Source organism: Saccopteryx leptura, chromosome 2 (assembly GCF_036850995.1).
Source record: "Saccopteryx leptura isolate mSacLep1 chromosome 2, mSacLep1_pri_phased_curated, whole genome shotgun sequence".
Taxonomy (NCBI): domain Eukaryota; kingdom Metazoa; phylum Chordata; class Mammalia; order Chiroptera; family Emballonuridae; genus Saccopteryx; species Saccopteryx leptura.
The window spans coordinates 291,291,323-291,317,776 of NC_089504.1; the positions used below are offsets into that span (position 1 = coordinate 291,291,323).

The 26,454-nt window shown below is 39.7% G+C and overlaps 1 protein-coding gene across 3 annotated transcripts in view; it reads left to right on the plus strand.

Moving 5' to 3' along the window:
* Positions 1-26,454, plus strand: part of POGZ (pogo transposable element derived with ZNF domain) — a 62,880-nt gene that overhangs the window by 4,233 nt on the left and 32,193 nt on the right. For 2 of the 3 annotated variants that reach the window (XM_066362505.1, XM_066362506.1), the window contains exons 1-3: positions 13,097-13,451; positions 22,256-22,380; positions 23,332-23,490. In XM_066362505.1, the coding sequence (XP_066218602.1) occupies positions 13,165-13,451; positions 22,256-22,380; positions 23,332-23,490 (571 nt within the window). In that variant the 5' untranslated portion in view covers positions 13,097-13,164. Of the gene's footprint in view, positions 1-13,096; positions 13,452-22,255; positions 22,381-23,331; positions 23,491-26,454 lie in introns of those variants that run through there. The other variant, XM_066362507.1, reaches the window with a different exon arrangement.

The window sequence follows — 26,454 nt, forward strand, 5'->3', positions numbered from 1 at the left end:
AGGGGGGAGAAGCAGGAAACATCAACTCCCATATGTGCCTTGAACCGAGCAAGCCTAGGGTTTTGAACGAGCGACCTCAGTGTTCCAGGTGGATGCTTTATCCACTGCGCCACCACAGGTCAGGCGGAAAAGCTTTTCTTTATATTCAGGAGAGGATCTCCTGAATATTAAACCCTTTAAAAATAAGGAACTTACTGCTTTAGTTGTTTTAGTAAATAGCACATAGCTAATATTTGGGTGCTTTTTGATAGGAAATTTGTTGCCACAAAAGTGAAAAGCATTTTGTGTTTGGGAATATTATTTTATTGAGACTAAGAACATATTGTGAATATTATTGTAAGAGATCCTGTGGAGGGCCTGACCTGTGGTGGTGTAGTGGATAAAGCGTCGACCTGGAAATGCTGAGGTCGCTGGTTCGAAACCCTGGGCTTGCCTGGTCAAGGCACATATGGGAGTTGATGCTTCCAGCTCCTCTCCCCTGTCTCTCTTCTCTAAAATGAATAAATAAAATAAAATAAAAAATTAAAAGGAGATCCTGTGGAGGATAAAATAGGCTATGTAAAAGATTGAATAAATAAAAGCTTCTTATTACAGGTTTAACAGTAATTCATTTTATAGTCATATTAAGGATTCAGCCCTATAGGTTTTCTGGAATTTATTCTTTTTAAAGCCAATAATTGAGGTGACTTGAAAACAAACGCCAACTGCTTTGAGCATTATTATTATTTCTCATTCTAGAGCAAGAGAGTAGTTTTTTTTTTGTTTGTTTGTTTTACAGGGACAGAGAGAGAGTCAGAGAGAGGGATAGATAGGGACAGACAGACAGGAACAGAGAGAGATGAGAAGCATCAATCATTAGTTTTTTGTTGCGACACCTTAGTTGTTCATTGATTGCTTTCTCATATGTGCCTTGACCGTGGGCCTTCAGCAGACTGAGTAACCCCTTGCTCAAGCCAGCGACCTTGGGTCCAAGCTGGTGAGCTTTGCTCAAACCAGATGAGCCCTCGCTCAGGCTGGCAACCTTGGGGTCTCGAACCTGGGTCCTCCGCATCCCAGTCCGATGCTTTATTCACTGCGCCCCTTCCTGGTCAGGCAAGAGAGTAATGTTCTTAAAGTTCTTGTTTTTTAAAACATTTTTCCTGTTCCAAATGTGTTTTTGTTGTTGTTGTTTTTTAATATTATATGAACTGGTATGTACTAGCAGTGAATTGAAAATGTTAGATTCTGAATTCTTCACTCCTGGAGTTGACTTTACATCTGTGAAAGAACCAAAAAATTCAAAGCTTCAAGAGCCAAATCTGTTTGGGGAGCTTTGGTAGAAAACAGATGTTTTCCTAATCTTATTTGAGATGAAAATAGATAAACATTTGCTGTCCGATAAATACCTCAAAAGTAGACTGGCAGGTATAGCTGTAGGATTCTTTTTGCTGCTTTTAAGTAACAGATCCTTTATAAAGAGGTTGTTTGTATCTTGCCTTTTCAACTATATAGGCTTTTACTGATCAGCTGATTATATAGGACCTGAGTATAAAATAGACTGCCATATTTGCCAGCATTTATGATATAATCCCCTCCTCTTTAGACAGGTATGTACCTGGTACACCTGTATTATGGATGCAGAGATGAATGCCAAATCTTGAAAAGACTCTAGGAATTACTAATAGTTTAATGTGAGCTTAGTGTTGAGTAAAGCCCACTGAATGCACAAAAATCCTGTTACTAATATAATTACTAGTATAAAATACAGAAATCATATAGGTTACTGAGATGTCAAATAATGGATTGGGTTAATGGAAGATGGCAATGTTCATCTCATTTTACAGTACTTGTACCTCTAACCCACCTTAGATTAATTTTTTTCTAATGTTTAATTATTGTGCTACATTTTAAGAAATGTGTATATTTAGTCTACATGAAACCTGCTCCTAGAAATAAGAAGTTAACAGAAAGTTCAACCCACAAGGCTATCAGTTTGATTTAGTAAATGGCAAAAAGATAAAGGCAGAATATTATAGTATAAAAGAATACAACCAAAATATCAGTAGGTAGTTTTTCTCCCCAACTTTTTGTTTTTTCATTTCAAAGGTATAGCTGGCATAACAATTTTAAGATATATGAAGATAAGAAATTTTAAGATAGTTGAGATATTGTATATGGTGACTTTACATATGTATACATTGAAAGGAATCCCATTCTAATTAATTAACCCGTCCATCACCTCACTTTTTTTTATTTTTATTATTTTTTGATGAGAACATGTAAGTTCTTGCTTAGCAAGTTTTAGTTATACGGTACAGTGTTATCATCTATAGTCACCTTATTATAGATTAGTGTTAGGTCGACTGAAGGAGGGATGTACAAAGCCTGGTGAGTTTTATAAGAAGTTTATGCATCTGCAAAACAGACGGGCTGAGACCCTAGTGGCATCAGCAGAGAGCTGCAGGAAGGGGGTCTCTGATATAGGGGTTGCTGCAGGCATTTGCTGGCATGGGGTTGGGTGCACCTGGACTCGCTCAGATTAGCATATCTTGGTTTGTTGCCTTGATCACAGACTGTCTCTTTTCCTAACCCTCAGGTCCCTCTGGATGGGCTTGTCCCAAGGACATTACCCAGAACCTTCCCAGGGTGGTGGGAGTTGCTTAAGGGAAGGGGAAGGTTGGGCAAGGGAGATGCTTAATGAAGAAGTTGCCCTAGTGGGAGGTTGGGTGAAGGGAATTTGAATTTTTAAAGGGACCTTGAATTTAAGGGAATCCTGGACCCAAACCTAACAATTAGATTTACAAACCTTATTTATCTGATCCCTCATCTTTTTACTAATAAAATTTTATGCCTGTTAAAAAGGTGAAAGAGCTTGACCTGTGGTGGCGCAGTGGATAAAGCGTCGACCTAGAATGCTGAGGTCGCCGGTTCAAAACCCTGCACTCACTTGTCTGGTCAAGGCACTTATGGAGGTTGATGCTTCCTGCTCCTCCCCATTTCTCTCTCTCTCTCTTTTTCTCTCTCCTCTCTAAAATGAATAAATTAAAAAAAATTTTTTTTAATTAAAAAAAATAAAAAGGTGAAAGAATGCTATACCACCAAAGAATGCTACACCACATGGTGTAGGGGTACCTATACCACCTAGACGCAATTTTTTTAACATCTTGGCCTAGTTGAGGTCCATAAAAAAATACCAAAATATCTGTATATTTGCTTAACCAGTTGAAAGTCACAGTCATAACATTTCTACTAAATATTTCATGCATTTGCTGAGACTAAGTACATTCTGCTATATAACTCTAATACCGTTAGCCTTTGTAAGAAAATAAATAAATAAATTCCAAATTTCATCTAGTATCTACAGGCATACTTTGGAAATGTTGTGGATTTGGTTCTAGGCTATTGCAATAAAGCAAGTCACATGAATTTTTTGGTTTTTCAGTGCATATAAAAATTGGGGTTACACCATACCGTAGTCTATTATAAAGTGTACAGTAGTACTATGTCTAAAAAAACAGTGTGGGCACTTTAGTGAAAAATATTTTATTGCTGGAAAATGCTAACCATTATCTGAGACTGTTGGAAAAATGGTGCCAGTAGACTTGCTCAACACAGGGTTGCCATAAACCTTCTCTTTGTAAAAAAATGCAATATCTGTGAAACACAATAAAACGAGGTATGCCTGTAGTTCATATTCAAATGATTCAGTTGTCCCAAAATGTCATTTATAGCTTTTTTATGAACCAGAATCCAGTAAAGGGTCACATGTTGCATTTTTTTGTCTCTAGTATCTTTTAATCTAGTTTAGTCTTTTTACTTTGTGCATTTTTAAGGAGACCATGTTTTATATGTAATATTTCATATTCTGCATTTGTCTGATTATTTTCCTACCTAAATTTCACCTCCTGGATTTCTCTTTTTTTCCTTGTGGTGCTACTTATTCCTCTATTGCTGTATTTTATAAACTAGAGGTTAAAGGTTAAATTTAAATGCTTGCTTTGATTTAGGTAAACATTGTCAGTGGCTTTTCTCTCTCTCTCTCTCTTTTTTTTTTTTTTGTATTTTTCTGAAGCTGGAAACGGGGAGAGACAGACTCCCACATGCGCCCGACCGGGATCCACCCGGCACGCCCACCAGGGGCCACGCTCTGCCCACCAGGGGGTGATGCTCTGCCCCTCCGAGGCGTCGCTCTGCCGTGACCAGAGCCACTCTAGCGCCTGGGGCAGAGGCCAAGGAGCCATCCCCAGCGCCCGGGCCATCTTTGCTCCAATGGAGCCTTGGCTGCGGGAGGGGAAGAGAGAGACAGAGAGGAGGGGGGGGGTGGAGAAGCAAATGGGCGCTTCTCTTATGTGCCCTGGCCGAGAATTGAACCCGGATCCCCCGCACGCCAGGCCGACGCTACTGCTGAGCCAACCGGCCAGGGCTCTCTTTTTTTTAACAAAAGACCAAGTCACAGACCAAACAGCTGATGATGGGTAGAGTTTGGATTGTTGGCTAACATTTTCTGTTTAAACTTATTACTTATATAACCGTGGGGTGTTTGTTTTTTTTTTTTTAAGTGAGAGAAGTGGGGGGAGTAGTGAGACAGACTCCCACATGTGCCCTGACCCTTGGCAACCCATTCTGGGGCTGATGCTTTAATCAGCTGAGCTATTTTTAGTGCCTGAGGCTGGGTGGCTTGGACCAACCGAGCCATCCTCAGTGCCTGAGCCATGCTCAAACCAATTGAGCCACTGGCTCTGGATAGGAAGAGGGAAAGAAGGGGGAAAGAAGCAGATGCTTGTTTCTCCTCTGTGCTCTGACTGGGAATCAAACTTGGGACATCCATATGTTTGGCTCACTATCCGCGGAGCCACCGGCCAGGCCCAGCCTTGGCTTTTGAGCTATAGAGCACTTTCTGTAACTAAGTTCAAGCATAGCAATAAAAGCTTGAGAAAGAACACAAATAAGATTGCATTATGATTTTGGCTCACTGCCATTTGAGAAAATGAATAAAAAGTTTAAGAGGCAGGAAAAGTTGATATATACTGCTCACAAAAATTAGGAGATATTTTAAAATGAATATGAAGCGATAAAATATCCTCTAATTTTTGTGAGCAGTATATTTAACAAATGCATCCCATAGAGGAATTGCAAAGAGGTTATAACCAGAAATTTTGGAAATAGTGATTAGAGGTCTTTGGGAAATTATTTTCACAAAAATTATTTACTAGTCAATACTGATAACAGCCTGATCAGGTGGTGGCGCAGTGGAAAGAGCATCACACTGGGATGCAGAGGACCCAGGTTCGAGACCCCGAGGTTGCCAGCTTGAGCGCGGGCTCATCTGGCTTGAACAAAAAGCTCACCAGCTTGGACCCAAGATCGCTGGCTCGAGCAAGGAGTTACTCCGTCTGCTGAAGGCCCCCGGTCAAGGCACATATGAGAAAGGAATCAATGAACAACTAAGGTGTTGCAACGAAAAACTGATGATTGATGCTTCTCATCTCTCTCCATTCCTGTCTGTCTGTCCCTGTCTATCCCTCTCTCTGACTCTCTCTCTGTCCCTGGGAAAACAAAAACAAAAACAAACTGATAACAAATACTGATAGTAACCATAATTTTGGAGGGTTAACATTATGATGTTTCAGTTTTATGAGAAAGTATGGCCTGGCTGGTTGGCTCAGTGGTAGAGCATCAGCCCAGTGTGTGGAAGTCCCGGGTTCAATTCCCTGTCAGGGCACACAGGAGAAAGCGACCGTCTGCTTCTCCACCCCTTCCCTCTTGCTTCTCTCACTCTCTGTCTCTCTTTTCTCCTACACTCCTGCAGCAATGGCCGCGGGCACTAAGGGTGGCTCCATGACCTCTACCTCAGGTGCTAAAAAATGGCTCTGGTTACAATGGAGCAAGGGCCCAAATGGGTGGAACATTGACCCCTAGTGGGCTTGCTGGGTGGATCTTGATTGGGGTGCATGTGGGAGTCTGTCTCTGCCTCCCCTCCTCTCACTAAAATAAAAGAGTGAATGAATAAGTAAATAAGTAAGTAAGTAAATAAATAAATAAATAGAGAAAGTATATACTTTGGTGATAAATATGTAAAAATGTCATAAAAGTTGTCATGAATGTGAAGATAAAATCAACTTATTTGGTTTTTGATAAAAATTAAGGTAGATGATTATAGGGTAAAACAAGCTAGGTGTATATGAGTTTTAGAAAAGTGGTTTTTTATTTTATAAGGTGTAACCATTTGCACAATTTGTAGGAGCCTATTCTGATCATCTTTCCTGTGCAGAGAAGATAAGTATTTTAAAAAGAAGTGATCTTGATGCATAGAATGTGGGATAGCTTTTTTACAAAAAGATTTCTCCTTTAGAACATTTCCAGTTTGATTAGGGCAGGGTTTGGGAACCTTTTTGGCTGAGAGAGCCATAAACACCACATATTTTAAAATGTAATTCCACGAGAGCCATACAACGACCTGTGTACATTACGCATTATCCAGTAAAAATTTGGTGTTGTCTGGAGGACAGCTGTGATTGGCTCCAGCCACCCGCAACCATGAACATGAGCGGTAGGAAATGAATGGATTGTAATACATGAGAATGTTTTATATTTTTAACATTATTTTTTATTAAAGATTTGTCTGTGAGCCAGATGCAGCCATCAAAAGAGCCACATCTGGCTCGCGAGCCATAGGTTCCCGACCCCTGGATTGGGGTTTAGAAAGTCGTGGCACTGTTGACATTTTGGGCCACTTAAATCCCCGGCTGGCCTGTGCATTGTAGAATGTTGGATAGTACCCCTGGCCACTACCTAATAGATAGATGCTAGTAGCATCCCTCCCCACCTCCACCCCTAGTTATGATTACTAAAAATGTCTCCAGACATTGCCAGATGTCTTATCCCTGTGCAGTATCACTGAGTTAGATAAAATCCACTGGCTTGCATGAAGGCTCCTTTCTGCACTAGGTTTCCTGTTATATAGCCTATGTACAGCTGTTGAAGCCAAGGTGCTTGAGCAGATGTGCTGTACAGCTTGGACTGTGCCTGGTATCTGTTGGAGAACACAGTATGATGAAAGATTTTGGCTCTGAAATTTTATTGAGGGTAGAACTAAGCTCTTCATTTGTAAGTCAAGGTCTAGCACATTTGCTTTATTCCCTTTCCCCATCCCCCAGTTGCCTTGGAAAAAAACTTTATTATAATAGTTATGTGCTATGTATAAAGTTTTTGTTATAAGTAGTTGAGAAATTTGGTGTCTTTGAGGTGATCTGTCTATATTTTGGCTTTCAGAAAAAGAGTTACATACTTGCTAAAGGACTTGATTATAATCATTGTCCTCTTTGTTAACTTTTGAGTGTTTCTAAAAATTTAAAACTATATATGACTTCTGCCAATCATGAAAATGATCAAAGCATCTTGTTATGGGAAGTGAAAGGGAATACATACAGTTGGGAAGAGTAAAAGCAGAAGTAATGAGAATTTTAAAATCTAAGTTAGGAGACTGAAACATCTCAAGAATTTCAAGAGAAAGTATAATTTTAAGTTTCTAAAGCAAATATTATTTGTGGAGGTGGATTTTTTTCCTGCCAAATGACATAGAAATGAAATTGAAGATAGCCGACTAATAGTTGGGGCTTGATACAGAAATAATTTTATATATGTATTATATATATTTTTATCTTTTTAACTTATCTTTTATTATTATTAAGTCAGATGTGGAGAGGCAGAGTCAGACTCCTGCATGTGCCCTGACCGGGATCCACCTGGCAAGCCCCCTACCCTGCAATGCTCTGCTCATCTGGGGCTGCTGCTCCACTGCTCAGCAACCAAGCCATTTTAGTACCTGAGGAGAGACCACTGGGCCATCCTTAGCACCTGGGGCCAACTTTTTCAAATAGTTTGAGCCATGGCTATGGTAGGAGAAGAGAGAGAGAAGAGAGAGGGGTGGAGAAGCAGATGGTTGCTTCTCCTGTGTGCCCTGATTGGGAATCAAACCCGGGACTTCCACTCACCAGCTGATGCTCTACCCTTGAGCCAACCGGTCAGGGCAGAGATAATTTTATATTTAAAATGAGAAGAAAGGCCCCTATTATCTAGACCAGGGGTAGTCAACCTTTTTATACCTACCACCCACTTTTGTATCTCTGTTAGTAGTAAAATTTTCTAACTGCCCACCGGTTCTACAGTAATGGTGATTTATAAAGTAGGGAAGTAACTTTACTTAAAAAAAATTTTTGTTTGGGGGGGAAGAGCAGTAAGCATCAACTCCCATATGTGCCTTGACTGGGCAAGCCCAGGGTTTTGAACCGGCGACCTCAGCGTTCCAGGTGAACGCTTGATCCACTGCGCCACCACAGGCCAGGCTACTTTATAAAATTTATAAAGCAAGTTAAAGCATGTAATAATAATTACTTGCCAAGTACTTTATGTCAGATTTTCTCTAAGTTTGGCAGAATAAATCTTTATAAAACAACTTACTATAGTTAAGTCTTTTTATTTATACTTTGGTTTTTCCGCTTCCGCCCACCATGAAAGCTGGAACGCCCACTAGTGGGATGTAGGGACCAGGTTGACTACGATCTAGACTGTGGCCTTGGAGTATCATTCCGCAACAGAAGGAATCAGGGCTCCTTGGAAAAGTGGCTGATTCTAGATTTGGGACAGGAAATGTATGAGATGAGCCAGGAATTTTTTGTCTATCAGATAGCAAGGATTTTATTGAACACCACAAAGTGTTTTGTCAGGACTCAGGAGCAGACTGAAGAAGTTTTCATTGGCTTCAAATTATCAATAAAGATAACTGTAATGGATCAAAATACATCAAAAACGTTTAAATTTGTAATATAACAGTAGTTTAAGAACATGCTTATCATTCACTTTTAGGAAATTCTAGTGCAGTGACCCATTATTTTGAAAACTGGTAAATGGAAAGAATCAAGGCAGAAGAATTGAGACTTTTACTATATGAACTGTATCACTGAGTGATGAAATAGTACATAGATATACATATATATATATATTTTTGATATACATATATTTATTTATTTATTCATTTTTTAGAGAGGAGAGGGAGAGACAGAGAGAGAGAAGGGGGGAAGAGCTGGAAGCATCAACTCCCATATGTGCCTTGACCAGGCAAGCCCAGGGTTTCAAACCGGCAACCTCAGCATTTCTAGGTCGACGCATTATCCACTGCGCCACCACAGGTCAGGCTGATATACATATATTTTTAATAGAAGCATTTCATTAAGAAATGAAGAATGAATGATAGATTTAGAATGACTGGATCAAGGTGTTGAACATGCCTCCTGATGTAAGGAAACACCTCCCTTAAGAATAGAGGGAGGTGTTGAAGGAGGTGGGAGATGGATGGGTGGTTCACCCTGTATCTCATTATGCCTCTAGATTCAACTGTCAGGTTCAGGATTTGCAGCAGACAGGGGATTATATTAAATGTCTTGAGTATATATGATCAACAATATTCAGACTAGAAACTATAGGAGGTGACCTGGCTCTTCAACAAAAACATTGCAAGGGGGAAAAAGGATGAAGGAAGAAACTTATCAGATAATCATAATATGTGGATTTTATTTTATTGGAAAGAATTTGAATGCTGACTTGATATTTGATATTAAGGGACTGTCAGTTTTTTAGGCATGTAATAGTACTATGACTTTTTGGGGAGCATATGTGATCTTTTTAAGTCCATTTTAGAGTTATATACCAAAATACTGCTCACAAAAATTAAGGGATATTTTATAGCTTCATATTCATTTTGAAATATTCCCTAATTTTTGTGAGCAGTATATTTATGAATATGATATTAGGGACTAACTTCAAAGTAATGTGAAAGAGAAGGCGTAGATAACAAGATCAGTGTTGATAATTTTTGAAGCTGGATGATGGATTCATGTCTATTTTTATATTAAAATTTATATTTAATTTTAAAAATAGAATCATTACAGTCTTGATTTAGAGATTTATAGTTATAATATGATGAGAGTTTTCCCCTTGGTTAAATTATGAATCTTAAATTTACTGTCCATCCAGATTTCCTTTATGATGTAGCACTGTGTTCTCTATGTGCTAGCTTTCGATTTCTGAAGTTCACATTTTTACCTAGCAACTTCTCGGAAGAAATGAAAATGTCCCTAAATTGAGTAAGGATTGAATGTCAACATAATTTTGTTTATTTTTTAGTGTGAGAAGTATTCAAGTTTACTAAGTACATTTATCCTTTATAGCAAAATAATAAAACATTTCCAGGTGTGTGTGTGTGTGTGTGTGTGTGTGTGTGTGTGTGTGAAATTAAGTTAAAGGTTTGGTGTGGAAAGAGGTTAAACATGAGTAGGATGATGGCTCAGTAAGATCTGTACATTTTAGTACTGCATATATAGTAATTCCTGTCTGGTGAAAATAGTTGAAAGGTGATTATATCCTATCTATCACTTAAGAGACTACAGAGAATGATGGTGTTTATTTCTTAAGCATCTTGGTAAAGATATTAAAACAGCATTTCATCATATTGATGAGGATTTTTAATAATGAAAACTATAAGAAGCTAAATTTGCATTTTTTATTTTTTAAAATTTATTTATTTTTTTTAGGTGAAAGGTGGGGAGATAGTGAGTCAAGACTTCCTCATGTGCCCTGACCAGGATCCACCCGGCAACCAGGCATCAGTACTGAGCTATTTTTAGCGCCTAAGGCTGATGCTGGGACCAGCCAAGCTAACCTCAGCACCCAGGGTGGGGCCCATGCTCGAATCAATCAAGCCACTGGCTGTGAGAGAGGAAGAGAGAGAAGGGAGAAGCAAGGGGTGGGGGGAGAAGCAGATGGTTACTTCCGTGTGCCCTGACCAGGAATTGAACCTGAGGCATCCATATACTGGGCTGAGGCTCTATCCACTGAGCCACTGGCTGGGGCCATCATTTTTAAAGTCTGTGAAGTATTTAGGTTGATATCCATTGTGGCATACCCCATGTTTTCAACAGAGTTAAACTTCTGGACTGTGAGCTAGAGATGCTGAAATGAAAGGTCACATTCTGAAATAAGAGTCTAGGTCAGAATTGAGGACTTAACTGAGAAACTTGTTTTCTATGACTTTCAGAGATGTTTTGGGTATAAGTCTATAAAATATTCTCAGCAGATTTTTTAACATTATTGGTTAATTCTCTCTTGTTTGCTGTAGAAAACTTGAAAAAATATTTTGTAAGAGTTTATTCATTTTAGAGAGGAGAGAGAGAGAGAAAGATAGATAAAGAGGTGGGGGGGGGGGAAGGGAGAAGAGCAGAAGCATTAACTCCTCCCATATGTGCCTTGACCAGGCAAGCCCAGGGTTTCGAACTGGTGATCTCAGCATACCAGGTTGATGCTTTATCCACTGTGCCACCACAGGTCAGGCGAAAAATATTTTCTGCCTTCCTGCTGTTTCTTAGAGTACCTTTTTCATGGGAGGAATAATGTAATTTGACATTGGTTAGTTGGAAGAAACTTTCAACTTTTTTTTTTTTCAGTGGGAGGAGGGGAGGCAGAGACAGACCCTCTGCATGTGCCCCTACTGGGATTCATCAGGCAAGCCCAGTAGGGGGCGATGCTCTGCCCGTTTAGGGCATTGCTCAGCAACCGAGCTCTTCTTAGTGCCCCGGGGCTGAGCCCATGGAGCCATCCTCAGCTCTGGGGCCAACTCACTCCAATTGAGCCATGGCTGCAAGAGGGGAAGAGAGAGAGAGAGAGAGAGAGAGAGAGAGAAAGAGAGAGTGGGGGAGAAGGAGGTGGGCAATTTTGCTGTGTGTCCTGACTAGGAATCGAATCCAAAATATCCACACACCAGGCCGACACTACTGCTGAGCCAACTGGCCAGGATTTCAACTTTCTTTTTTCTTTTTTGTTGTGTGACAGAGACAGAGAGAGGGACAGATAGGGACAGACAGACAGGAAGGGAATGAGATGAGAAGCATCAGCTCTTCATTGTGGCACCTTAGTTATTCATTGATTGCTCTCCCATATGTGCCCTGACCTGAGGGCTACAGCAGACTGAGTAACCCCTTGCTCAAACTAGATGAGCCCGTGCTCAAGCTGGCGACTGGGGTTTTTGAACCTGGGTCCTCTGCATCCCAGTTCGATACTCTATCCACTGCAATTCCACTGCGAAACCACCTGGTCAGGCTCAACTTTCTTATTAAAAGTCATTGTTTCATGAAATCAAACATGAAGTCAGTCTCTTAAGATATTATAAATATGTGAGATATAAAGACCATCCTTTGGATATGCTAATATTTTAATGTCCACAGGCATGACATTGAAAATCACAGTTTGCATTCAGATAACTCTATTTTAAAGGAAAGTTTTCTACAGATGCTCAGTGTATGTATGGGGTGTTTGCTTGCAGCTGGTCAGAGCTAAAAGAAGATCCTTGAGATCCATCTGTAGAGGTTACCCACAGTTTATATTTATTCTACTGGGTGTTTGATATTTATGTGTTAATCATCTCTTGGCTGTGGGCTCTCAGAAAGTTATACTGTACAGCAAAGAACAATGTATAAAAATTAAGTAGTTAGGGGAAAAAGTTTAGTGTGTTACTTTTTTCAGTGGAATTAGTTTGGAAAATACAGAGATGTGTGTTGTGTGGTCTTAGCTCAAAAGATGGCTGTGATACGGATTTAATTTTAATTCAATTTATGGCTAATATTCTCTTTTAATACATGTAAATTGAATATGAAATTAAGAAAATCTAGGTTGATACCTTAGGACTTTTTAAAAATTTTTTATTGATTTTAATTTGTGTTTACATAGATTCAAGTGTCCCACTGAATATATCTACCCCCCAACCCCTGTGTTTCCTTTGACACCCCCCCCTTGCCTCCTCCCCCAAATGCCTTCCACCTTCCCCCCAGGATTTGCTGTCCTCTCTATAATGCTGTTATCTTTATTATATGCGGCTTAAGTGTCTGTTTGTCGCCGATAGCTTATTGGTTGCTTGCGTAACTGTACTAGCCAATGGGGTGAAGTTGCCACGGCTGAACGCAAATTGAGCGGGTCAGGGGGAAGGTGAACGTTTGTTTGCATTGGCAATCATCTGCTTTGGAAACAATTTAAGGCTGAACGCAAATTGAGCATATCAGGGGGAAGGTGAACATTTGTTTGCATTGGCAATCATCTGTTTTACATAAAAACTACGTCTTAACGTAATTTCTTTTAAGAATGCCTCCTAGAAAATACAGCACTGAAGAGGAGAGAAAAAGAGCTAAAGCTGCACAAAAACGGCTTTCTCGACAAAAAGAAACCACTGAGCAGAGAAAGACAAGGCTTGCTTCAGTCGCAGAGCAAATGCGTCTTTCTCGGCAAAATGAGACTGATGAGCATAGAAAAACAAGGCTTGCCTCAGATGCAAGACGAAAAAGCCTGTCTCGACAAAATGAGTCCCTTGAACAAAGGCAGGAGAGAAATGCAAAAAAACGACAGAGTAATGCTGACCGAAACGCAAAAAGGTTAACATTTTATTATTTAAATCACCTTTATTTATTGAGCTAGCGGTGGCTCTTAAGAAATGTACCGCCAGTGGTTTCCTTCATTGCACTCTACTTTAAGCAGTTAAGCAAGTAGAAGGGGGAAACCCCGTGGGGCACTAAGCAAAGGGGTGTCCTCGCCGCCTGCCCTGGGTAATTCAGTTTGAATTAGCAGACACCTTTGCACAAATCATTTTAATTACAATTTATAATATCTAGAACAGCGGTCATTTCGTATGACCGCCGGGCTTTTAGTGTATATATAATTTCACTAATCTCTTTTCTCTTCTCTGATCTCATCCCCTTTCCCTCTGTCCGCTTTCTCTCTGGTCCCTTCGATCCTACCTATGCCTCTGTTCCGTTCCTCAGTTCACATTGTTCATTAGATTCCTCAAATGAGTGAGGTCATATGATATTTTTCTTTCTCTGCCTGGCTTATTTCACTTAGCATAATAATCTCCAGGTCCATCCATGTTTTCGCTGGGTCAAAAGGCAGTTCGATTTTTAATTTTTTGAGGAATCTCCATACTGTTTTCCACAGTGGCTGCACCAGTCTGCGTTCCCACCAGCAGTGCAGGAGGGTTCCCTTTTCTCCACACCCTCATCAGCACTTACTGTGTGGTGTTTTGTTAACCAGCACCATTCTAACAGGTGCAAGGTAGTATCTCATTGTGGTTTTAATTTGTATTTCTCTAATGATTAGTGACGTTCAACATTTTTTCATATGCTTATTGGCCATTTGTATGTCCTCTTTGGAGAAGTGTCTGTTCAGTTCTTTAGCCCATTTCTTAATTGGATTGTTTACCTTTCTGGTGTTGAGTTTTAGAAGTTCTTTATAAATTATTGGTTATTAACTCCTTATCAGATGTATTGTTGAATATGTTCTCCCATTGTGTGGTTTGTCTTTTTATTTTGTTCATATCGTCTTTAGCTGTGCAAAAGCTTTTTAGGTTGATACAGTCCCATTTGTTCATCCTGTCCTTTATTTCACTTGCCCGTAGAGATAAATCAGCAAATGTATTGCTGCAAGAGATGTCGGAGAGCTTATTGCCTATGTTTTCTTCTAAGATGCTTTTGGTTTCATGACTTACATTTAAGTCTTTTATCCATTTTGAGTTTATTTTTGTGAAAAAGTTGGTGTTCTAGTTTCATTTTTTTGCAGGTAGATGTCCAATTTTCCCAACACCATTTGTTAAAGAGACTGTCTTTACTCCATTGTATTCTCTTACCTCTTTTGTCAAATATCAATTGTCCATAAAGATGTGGGTTTATTTCTGGGTTCTCTGTTCTGTTCCATTGATCTGTATGCCTGTTCTTATGCCAGTACCAAGCTGTTTTGAGTACAGTGGACTTGTAGTATAACTTGATATCAGGAAATGTAATACCACCCACTTTATTCTTTTTCAAGATTACTGAGGCAATCTCTTTTTTGGTTCCATATAAATTTTTGGAGTATTTGTTCTATGTCTTTGAACTATATATACCATTGGTATTTTAATAGGAATTGCAGTGAATTTATAAATTGCTTTGGGTAATAATAGACTTTTTAATGATGTTTATTCTTCCTATCCATGAACACGGTATATGCTTTCACTTGTTTGTATCTTCCTTGATTTCTTTTATCAATGTTTTATAATTTTCCGAGTACAAGTCTTTAACCTCCTTGGTTAAATTTACTCCTAGGTACTTTATTCTTTGTTGTTGTTGCAGTAGTGAAGGGGATTATTTTCTTAATTTCTCTTTCAGACAGTTCATTGTTGGTGTATAAAAATGCCTCTGATTTCTGAATATTAATTTTATATTCTGCCACCTTGCCGAATTCATTTATCAGGTTCATTGTTTTTTCACTGAGACTTAGGGTTTTCTTTGTACAGTATCATATCATTAGCAGATAACGATCGTTTTACTTCTTCTTTTCCAAGTTGGATGTCTTTTATTTCTTCTTTTTGTCTGATTGCTGTGGTTAGTACTTCTAGAACTATGTTGAGTAAGAGTGGTGAAAGGGGGCACCCCTGCCTTGTTCCTGATCTTTAAGGGGATTGCTTTTAATTTTTGCCCATTGATTATGATGTTGGCTGTGGGGTTGTCATAGATGGCATTTATCATGTTGAGGTATGTTCCCTGTATTCCCATTTTGCTGAGAGTTTTGATCATAAATGGGTGCTGGATTTTATCAAATGCCTTTTCTGCATCTATTGATATTGTCATGTGATTTTTCTCCTTCCTTTTGTTTCTTTGATGAATCACGTCGATTGATTTGCGAATATTGTACCAACCTTGCCTCCCCAGAATAAATCCCACTTGATCATGATGTATGATTTTTTTCATGTATTGCTGGATCCGGTTTGCTAATATTTTGTTGAGAATTTTAGCATCTAAATTCATCAGGGATATTGGCCTATAGTTTTCTTTCTTTGTAGTGTCTTTGGTTGGTTTTGGAATGAAGATTATGCTTGCCTCATAAAAGGAGCTTAGAAGTCTTCCCTCCTTTTGAATTTTTTGAAATAGCTTGAGAACGATGGGAGTTAGTTCTTATTTGAGTATTTGGTAGAATTCGCCTGTGAAGCCATCTGACCCAGGACTTTGGTTTGTTGGGAGTTTTTTGATAACTGTTTCGATCTCATTTGTTGTAATCGGTCTCTCTAGGTTTTCTGATTCTTCCAGATTGATTTTTGAAAGATTATATGTTTCAAGGAATTTGTCCATTTCACCTAGGTTGTCTTAATTTTTTGGCATACAGGTCTTCATAGTATTTTCTTACAATCCTTTGTATTTTTGCTGTGTCAGTTGTTACTTCTCCTCTCTAATTTCTAATTTTATTTATTTGAGTCCTCTCTTTTTTTTTTCTTGGTAAATCTGGTTAAAGGTTCATCAATCTTGTTTACCTTTTCCAAGAACCAGCTCTTGGTTTCATTGATCTTCGGTATTGTTTTTTTAGCCTCTATGTCATTTATTTCCGCTCTGATCTTTATTATTTCTTTCCTTCTACTTCCTCTGGGCTTTAATTGCTGTTCTTTTTCTAGTTCTTTTAGATGCAAGGTTAAGTTGTTTATTTGAGCTTTATCTAGCTTCCTAAGGTTTGCCTGTATTGCTATGAACTTCTCTCTCAGGACTTCTTTTGCTGTGTCACATAAATTTTGAGTTGGTGTGTGTTCATTTTTATTTGTTTCAAGGAAATTTTTTATTTCTTCCTTGATCTCATTGTTAACCCATTCATTGTTTAATACCATGCATTTAGTCTCCAAGAGTTTGAGTGTTTTTCAGTTTTTCTATTGTAGTTGATTTCTAGTTTCATGTTGTGATCAGAGAAGATGCTTGATAATGATTTCAATCTTCTTAAATTTATTGAGACTCATTTTGTGTCCTGACATATGGTTTATCCTAGAGAATGTACCATGAGCACTTGAAAAGAATGTATATTCTGCTGCTTTAGGGTGAAAGGTTCTGAAGATATCTATTAAATCCAGTTGACCTAGTGTGTCCTTTAATAAGCTGCTGTGTCTTTGTTAATTTTCTTTCTTGAGGATCATTGATGTTAGTGGTGTTTTAAAATCCCCTACTATTATAATATCGCTGTTGACCTCGCCCTTAATGTCCATCAAAGTCTGCTTTATATATAAGGTCTACTGGAAAGTTCTGTCCGTTTCTATCACAAGTTTCGACATGTAAACACGTTTATTTGGCGCATGTGTGCCTCTCTATTTTTATCACTTAATGTATACATATTGATTAGCAAATTAACTAAAGCAAAGTTGATTCACGTTAGTCTTATGTGTGAAGCGATAGTGTACCCGTGGCTACTGATAAAGTTCATTTACGCCACTGTAATTTTTACAAATTTCAACAAGGAAGAAATGCTACAAAAGCATGTCTGTCACATCCACCATGTTCCCCAGACTTAGCACCCTCTGACTATCACTTGGTTTTTTTTTTTTTGTTGTTTTTTTTAATTTTTATTTATTTTATTTATTCATTTTAGAGGAGAGAGAGAGAGAGAGAAGGTGGGGAGGAGCAGGAAGCTTCAACTCCCATATGTACCTTGACTGGTCGAGCCCAGAGTTTGAACTGGCGACCTCAGTATTTCCAGGTCGATGCTTTATCCACTGCACCACCACAGGTCAGGCCTATCATTTGTTTTTGTCCTTACAAAATTTTTTGAAGGGCAAAAAATTCAAAAATGAAGAAGATATCAAACAAGCACTGGTTCAATTTTTCACATCAAAAGATAAAACATTTTCCAAAAATGGGATATACAAATTGCCCTCATGCTGGCAAGAAATCATTAATAATAATGGAAATTATATTATTTAATAAAGTTATTGATGGTAAGAAAAACTTGTATTTTGTTTTATTCCAAAAATGGACAGAACTTTCCGGTAGACCTTATATTTAGGTGCTCCTATATTAGGTGCATAGATATTTATAATGGTTATCTCTTCCTGTTGGATTATTTCCTTTATCATTATGTAGTGACCTTCTTTCTCCTTTATTATAGTCTTTGTTTTAAAGTCTATTTTGTCAGATATAAGTATTGCTACCCCTGGTTCTTTTCAATTTGCATGAAATATTTTTTTCCATGTCTTCACTTTCAGTCTATGTGTATCTCTTGTTTTGAAGTGTCTCTGTAGACAGCATATGTATGGTCCTGTTTTCTTATCCACGCAGCTACCCTATGTCTTTTGATTGGAGCATTTAATCCATTTACATTTAAGGTTATTATTGATATGTAGTTGTTTGTTGCCATTTTATTCTTTAAATCTACATTTCTCTTTTTCTAGATGTTTCCCCCCCCTTTTTGTTCTGTTTACAACAGGTCCCTTAACATTTCTTGCAGCACTGGTTTGGTTGTAATGAATTTCTTGAGGGTTTTTTTTTTGTCAGGGAAACTTTTTATTTCTTCAATTTTAAACAATACCCTTGCTGGATAAAGAAGTCTTGGTTCTTGTTCTGCATTACTTTGAATATTTCTTGCCATTCCCTTCTGGCCTCACATGTTTCTGTTGAAAAGTTGATGTCATCCTTATGGGGGCTCCTTTGTAGGTGATTGACTGCTTTTTTTCTTGCAGCTTTTGGTATTATTTCTCTCTTAACTTTGGTATTTTAATTATGATGTTTCTTGGTGTAGGTCTCTTTGGGTTCCTCTTTAATGGGACTCTGTACTTCTAGAACTCGTGTGACTTTTTCTTGCATCAATTTAGGGAAGTTTTCAGCTATGATTTCTTCAATCAAGTTCTCTATCCTTGTTCTTTCTCTTCTCCTTCAGGAACCCCTATGATGAGGATGTTGTTTCTCTTCATTTGTCACAGAGCTCTCTTATAGTTTCCTCAGACTTTTTGATCCTCTTTTCTTTTCGCTGTTCTGCTTCCGTGCTTTCGTTTATCTTGTCCTGTAAATCGCTGATTTGATCCTTTGCTTCATCCAGCCTGTAGTTCCCGAGTGTAGTCTTTCTAGTGTAGTCTTCATTTCTGATACTGTATTTGTGATTTCTGTCTGATTCTTTTTTATGATTTCAGTGACATTTTTGATGCTTGCTATCTCTTTATTTAGGTGCTCATTGTGTCCGTCAGTTGTTCTAAGATCCAGAGTGTCCTAACATTCATCCTAACAATCATTATTTTAAACTCTGCATCTGGTATCTTGGTTATTTCCATCTCATTCAGTTCTTTTTCTGGGGATTTCTCTTGTTGATTCATTTGGATTACATTTCTCTTGTCTTCCCATTTTGTCTGTGTATAGACTGCTCCTTTGGGTGTGCTGTTTGTGTACCTAGCTCAGTATAAGGTTGGTGGTGTCTGCCTCCAGCTTCCAGTTGTACAATTGTATTGTTTCTAGATCTTCTTGGGTTGGCCTCAGCTGTTGTTTGTAATCCGCTGTGGGTACTTGTCTGCTGCTACTGTTCTTTTTGCTATTCGTGTCGGTGTTTTCTATGCCTTAGCTGGGTCAGGTGTAAGGAGCCCTTTCTTAAGATACCACTCTAACTAGGGTTGTTAGGTCCTGAGCTGATGTTTTCCGTATCTGGCCACTGGATGTGCCAGTCCTGGACCTCCTGGCCGGAACCTGGTGCAGACCAGTGGGGGTCATTGTTTATGACTGGCTCTTAGCAGCCTTCTTGGAGCTATAGGCAGTCCAGAATTTGTGGCTGCCTCTGCTGGGCCCAGGTGTCGTTTTAAATATCAGCTGCACTCCTAGGCTGGCTTTTATCTACTCTTGGCCAGTGTGTATGGACTCTGTATTCCCGAGGTATGGTCTGTCTGAGTCCTGCTGCTGCTGCTGCCTCCTCGGGTGTTTGGGCACTGGCACCACCCAGCGCGCGGGCTCGCGGGCCTCTGCACTAGCTGCCCTGCAGGCTGCCTTGCTGTGCACTGCTCCCACTGCCCCAGGTTCATTGCCGCCACCTGCCACAGCCTGTCCACTCGCCCTTTTGAGGGTACTCAGCAGTGTGGAGGGGCGGTGTAGCCCTGACCTCAGTACTCAAAGCCTGTGTCCCTGTGCGCCCCCTGCTTCTAAGTGACTCTTTGCTCTCACTGGATTAGGAGAGCCTTTGGTGGGTGGGGTAATTGCTTCCCTTTGCTGGTACTGCTTCTACCAGGAAAAATGGTCACTTTAGATTTGGGGAGTGACTTAGCACAGGGGTTAGGTTGGCTGTCTCCCAGAGTCTCTCTCTGTGCCTCTGAGATTACACTCTCTTGCAACTCCAGTCCTCTTAGTGCTTTCTGCTCCCAGAGCCCTGGGTAAGTGGCTGTGAAGGAGGTTTTCTGCGTGGTCCCTTTAAGACAGAGCCTGGGTCTGAGAGTTCTGTCTCCCTCTCACAGACAGTAACCCGGCTCTTCTTTCATCTATATACTGTCTGTATGCCTCCTCTAGTCTCTGGGGCTCCATGTTGGGGTTCTGGTCCTGTGGCTGAGGACCCACAACTCTCTGGGAAACCCACCCCACCATGAGAGACCCTCTAGGCTGCCTCTCGCTCCTGGGAGTGGGGCAGCTCTTTCCATGTCTCCACCTTTCCTACCAGCTCAGTGTGGTTCCTTCGGTGATGCTTAGTTATAGATTCCTCTTAGTTTAGTCCAAAGTTGGTTTTTCAAGGTGATTGTTCCCAAGTTAAGTTGTAATCCACTTTAGTTCTGGGAGGTGGGAGTTGTAACGTTTGCCTACTCCATCGTCATCTTCTGGTCCCCCTTAGGTCTTTCTCTTGCCTTGCTCATATCTTGTTCCTCCTATGGCTTTGAGAGGACAGAAATAATTAAAAAGAATATTAGAGAACACTTTAGGAGCAGGTCAAGCACTTGACCAATTAAAACTGGCACTTGGCTGTAGCTAGTTAACTCCTGCGGCATCGCCTGGAATTTTAAATTTTCAGTGAAGCATCGCCATCTGTTGGGCATCTCATAAACTAACGCTATCAAATTGTGTAGACCTAATTAATACTTAACTCTTAGGTTGGTTGTTTTGTTTTGTTTTTGGCCTCGGGATGTGGTAAAAGTTTTACTGAGATATGAAGGGCACTGAGAACCTTAGCATTAAAGGCTATGTTTGTGTTGAACTTTGAGCAGTAATGCTAGTCTCATTCCAAGCCAAAGAAATTGACCTTTAGTCAACTGATACTTAAAGGGCAGAATAGGGAAGCTCTTTGTTTACATTGCAAAGATGTAGGCTTTGTTTTTGTTTTGTTTTGTTTTGTATTTTTCTGAAGCTGGAAACGGGAAGGCAGTCAGACAGACTCCCGCATGCGCCCGACCGGGATCCACCCGGCACGCCCACCAGGGAGCGATGCTCTGCCCATCTGGGGCATCGCTCTGTCGCGACCAGAGCCACTCTAGCGCCTGGGGCAGAGGCAAAGGAGCCATCCCCAGTGCCCGGGCCATCTTTTGCTCCAATGGAGCCTTGGCTGCAGGAGGGGAAGAGAGAGACAGAGAGGAAGGAGAGGGGGAGGGGTGGAGAAGCAGATGGGCGCTTCTCCTGTGTGCCCTGGCCGGGAATCGAACCCGGGACTTCTGCACGCCAGGCCGACGCTCTACCACTGAGCCAACCGGCCAGGGCCTGTAGGCTTTGTTTTTTTTGTTTTTGTTTTTTTTTTCTCTGAAGCTGGAAACAGGGAGAGACAGTCAGACAAATTCCTGCATGCGCCCAACCAGGACCCACCCGGCACGCCCACCAGGGGGCAACGCTCTGCCCAGCAGGGGGCGATGCCCCGCCCCTCCAGGGCGTCGCTCTGTTGTGACCAGAGCCACTCTAGCGTCTGGGGCAGAGGCCAAGTAGCCATCCCCAGCGCCTGGGCCATCTTTGCTCCAATGGAGCCTCGCTGCTGGAGGGGAAGAGAGAGACAGAGAGGAAGGAGAGGGGGAGTGGTGGAGAAGCAGATGGGTGCTTCTCCTGTGTGCCCTGGCTGGGAATCGAATCCGGGACCTCTGCATGCCAGGCCGACGCTCTACCACTGAGCCAACCGGCCAGGGCCTGTAGGCTTTGTTTTTAAGAGAAGCAGTGTAGCTGACTCCAAAACCATGGTGGAGTACAAGACAACAGTAGGACTGGGACTAGAGTTGACAAGTGAGCTTCTCATCCTGAATGTAAAATTTAAGAGGCTGCAAAAAGGCTTGGTAATAAAATAGTACTTTTATGTACCATAATTTTGGACCCTTGGAAATAGGGGTAGGTTAGGGGAAATGGTAGAGGATAGCACAAGGGGATGGGTTACCAGTAGATTCAAGAATCAGATTCTGTATTTTGTATAAAACATTATTTTCCATTCTGAGGTCAGTATCTTATTTAATATATATATTTTTCGGTAGCATGGCGGACACCGACCTGTTTATGGAATGTGAGGAGGAGGAGCTGGAGCCATGGCAGAAAATCAGTGATGTCATTGAGGATTCTGTAGTTGAAGATTATAATTCAGTGGATAAAACTACTACAGGTAACAAAAACTTTTGATCTACATTAGTTACTCAATTGAAGGGCATTTTTTGTTAAGAAAGTGTGAGGTAGAAAAGGACTTTAAGAATTCAGGGACGCCTCATTGCGGCGCTGGTGCTACCTTTATTTTCCAGTGTCTACTTTGTAAGTGCCTCAGTTTCCTCCTACAGAAAGCTAGACACACTGTATTTAATTCATTAAAAACACTGAGAGTTGTTATTTACCACTATTTACCAAACATCTAGCAGTTCCCTTACCAAATGCCGTGATGAAGAAGACTGCACAGGGGCAGTGTGTTGCAGTGCCCGTTTATGTACCTTGTCAAAGCACAGGTTTCCATAGTCTTGGAGTTTTGTATTTTTCCCTTTTTTGTTTATTTTACTTTAGCTTGGTTTCATTTGTAAGCTGAATAGAATTTGCTTTATGTATGCCTTCAAGGACAGTTCACAAACTTAGGCTTGTTAGCTCCTCTTTCAAAAAGGTGTTGTAGGTTCAAGTTTTAGCCCTGAATTTAAAAAATAGGTGATAATCCACCCTGCCCCAATTGTACCCGTTGCTCTCTTTATTTTTATCTTCCTTGCTTTGGGGACCTGAAGATAGTGTTGATTTGGGCTGAAACAGGACACAGTTTAGGGTCTTATGGACGGCTTATTATACATGGTTATGAATACCAGTTGTGGTGAAAATAAACCTTTGATTCCTAGAGGTTTGCTTGAGCTGTATAAGCAATACATTCATGAGTTACGAAGTGTGAACAGAAGGCGGTATTGCCTCTCATTGGTGGAGTGAGGGACAGGTAGGAGGAGAAATAGAACAACATCTGGATTTACAAATAAAGCAGGAACTTTTTGGATGTAGAGGCTAGCAATAAGATGTAAAGCGAAGATTAGAATAAGACCCTTCAATGTTATCTGACCCTGCTTCCAGTGATTATGCCTCCCCTTCCCCACAGTTTCTGTGAGCCAGCAGCCAGTCTCGGTTCCAGTGCCCATCGCTGCGCATGCTTCTGTTGCTGGGCACCTCTCTACATCCACCACTGTTAGTAGCAGCGGGGCACAGAACAGCGACAGTGCAAAGAAGACACTTGTCACATTAATTGCCAACAACAATGGTAAGTGAGATTACTGGGAAATTCTTAATTGAGCTAGAGGGGTGAGAGAATAAAAAAGGTCTTAGGAACAAGCTATACCTGTTTAGCTTTAGGTACTGATATTGTTCCATTAGTTGGAGAATGAATTTAGTAATGATTTTCTGATAGGCAAGTGAGTCAGTAGGTGGTGCTGTTCCTTCGAGGCAGTGCTGAATTGATGATGGTGTTTCAAGTTGGAGTGCAGCCGATTTCTTGCTGCTGATAATTTCTAGGAGAGAAAATGTAAACCCCAAATTTGTAACAAAGAGATCTGGGTTGAGGCTTAATTTTTTTTTTTTTTTTTTAAATTAGAAGAGCCTCACTAATTTGCTAAGAATCTTCCCAGGGCAGATTTATTTTGTATTTTTTTTTCTGAAAGATTCATTTGGTTATTGGCTCCTGGGTATGGAAGACAGGATAGGGTTGTTGTCTGCCTGAAGGAAATGGTGAAAGGTAGTGTTTTTAGTGTATTTATTGACTAGAGAAATTATATAGTATTGAATTTTATTTAATTTCTGATGACTGTTTCTACACTCTGAAGATGAGTCAGTGGGAAATTATGGGTTAGGACTCAAAACTAGAAATAAGCTTCTTCATAGAATCATTGCATTGCTGCAAAGGGCTGTTTTTAAATTTATTTTACTTTCCTTAAAAATAAAATAGCCCTGGCCTGATGGCTTAGTTGGTTAGAGCATTATTCCAAAGTGCGGAGGTTGCTGGTTCGAGCCCTGGTCAGGGCACATACAGGAACAGATTGATGTTTCTGTCTCATTTTCTCTCTCCCCCTCTCTAAAATAATAATAATAATAATAATAATAATAATAAATAAATAAATAAATAAAACGGGAAGTTGAGAATGAGAGAATTCTATACATATAGACCTTGGTTGTTTTTTTTTAGAGAGAGAGAGGGATAGATAGGGACAGACAGAAACAGAGAGAGTTGAGAAGCATCAATCATCAGTTTTTCGTTGCAACACCTTAGTTGTTCATTGATTGCTTTCTCATATGTGCCTTGACCATGGGCCTTCAGCAGACTGAGTAACCCCTTGCTCGAGCCAGTGACCTTGGGTCCAAGCTGGTGAGCTTTGCTCCAACCAGATGAGCCCGCGCTCAAGCTGGCGACCTCGGGCTCTCGAACCTGGGTCCTCCACATCCCAGTCCGATGCTCTATCCATTGTGCCACCGCCTGGTCAGGCTAGAACTTGTTAACAGTCATTTTTTATTTCCTTTTAAAAATTAAAATAGCTTTATTAATACAAGAATAATATGTGCGTTGTAGAAAAAGTAGGCAGAAAGAAATAAAAGGAAAAAAATTTTAAACTATTACCCCACTTTCTGGATATAATAATTTGTAACTTATTCGGTACATATATACTTTTCTATACCTCTATAAAAATGGATCATACTTTTTGTCCAATATATAGTGAATATCTTCTCATTTACTAAATATTTAGCATTTTTGAAGACTACTTTCCTTTACTTGGTTGACTGGTATAACAATAGGTTGCTGTTAATGTTTCTATTATCTTTACTTCATTTGTTGCAAGAATACAGAACTAAATGTCAAAATGTTGGATAAAAGGTTAAAAATTTAAGGATTTTGGTGAATATTTTTTCTTGGATTGGACATCTGGAAATGTTGAGTAAGTTTATATTCCCATTAGAAGTACATATGGTGTTTTTACTTTTGGCTATAACCACTTATTTCCCTATTGTTAAACATTTATTATAGTCCCAGTTTTTTGTGATTACAAATCACTGTGGTGAACATTTTCAGGCATTTTTCTCACTCACTGTATAAGCATATCTGTGGTATAAAGTGAGATTGTTGGGCAGGCATTTCAAATTTGATTGATACTGTCAAATAACCCTAGTGGTTGCTCTAAATAAGTGCCCACCTGTAGTTCTTTCTCTATATTGCTGCCAACTTTAAGTACATATTATCAAACTGAAATCTTTATAATTTCCATGGGTATTTTTTTCAATCTTTGGGTACTGAAAATACTCATTTTTTTTTATCGTGGAAAATCCTTAGATTTTTTTTCAATTTACATATAGGGACTCACATATATAAAGATAAGGTACCACTATCTAGGGAATTTTTTTATTCTTACAGATGTGGAAACAGGCCTAGAGAGTAAATAATTTGCATAAGTCAAATATTTGGTAAGTGACTAACCTGGATTTGAATTATCTAGACTTTAAAGGTTGTGGCCTTTGCATTGTATTTTATTGCTTTCTCTTAAAATAATCTATCAAGTTCTGTTAGTAATCAGTTTAACTAAACTTTTCTTTCATCTGAGACTTCTAAGGCCTTTGATAAACATCTCAAAACCTAGTCTCCTTAACTTCTTGAATAGTCTCAATTCCTGAGCCCACCTAAGGACCTGTGTGCAAAATTTTAAGTGTACAGTGTATGTAAGTGGATTTTATTTATTTCAGAAACTTCTAGTATTTATTTATTTATTTTTATTTATTCATTTTAGAGAGGAGAGGGAGAGACAGAGAGAGAGAGAGAGAGAGAGAGAGGAGAGACAGAGAGAGAGAAGGGGGGGGAGGAGCTGGAAGCATCAACTCCCATATGTGCCTTGATCAGGCAAGCCCAGGGTTTTGAACCGGCGACCTCAGCATTTCCAGGTCAATGCCTTATCCACTGCGCCACCACAGGTCAGGCTAGTATCAAGTTCATGGTTAAAAAAATGGGTATATACTGGTAACTACAGTTATATATGTCTGTGTATTCTTCTAAAAACTGTGCATAGATAAGCACACATTAATAGGTCCAATTTATGTAGCCTTTTTATTTTTTTGTGTGTACATAAAATTCTGTAACTTTTTTTTATCACATAATTCTTGGAATACTAGCGTAAGTGTTGAGTACCAGGTTCTTTAGAAAGCTGGAAAAGTTGTTTGTTTTCCTGCTCCCCACTCCCCTTTTAAAATA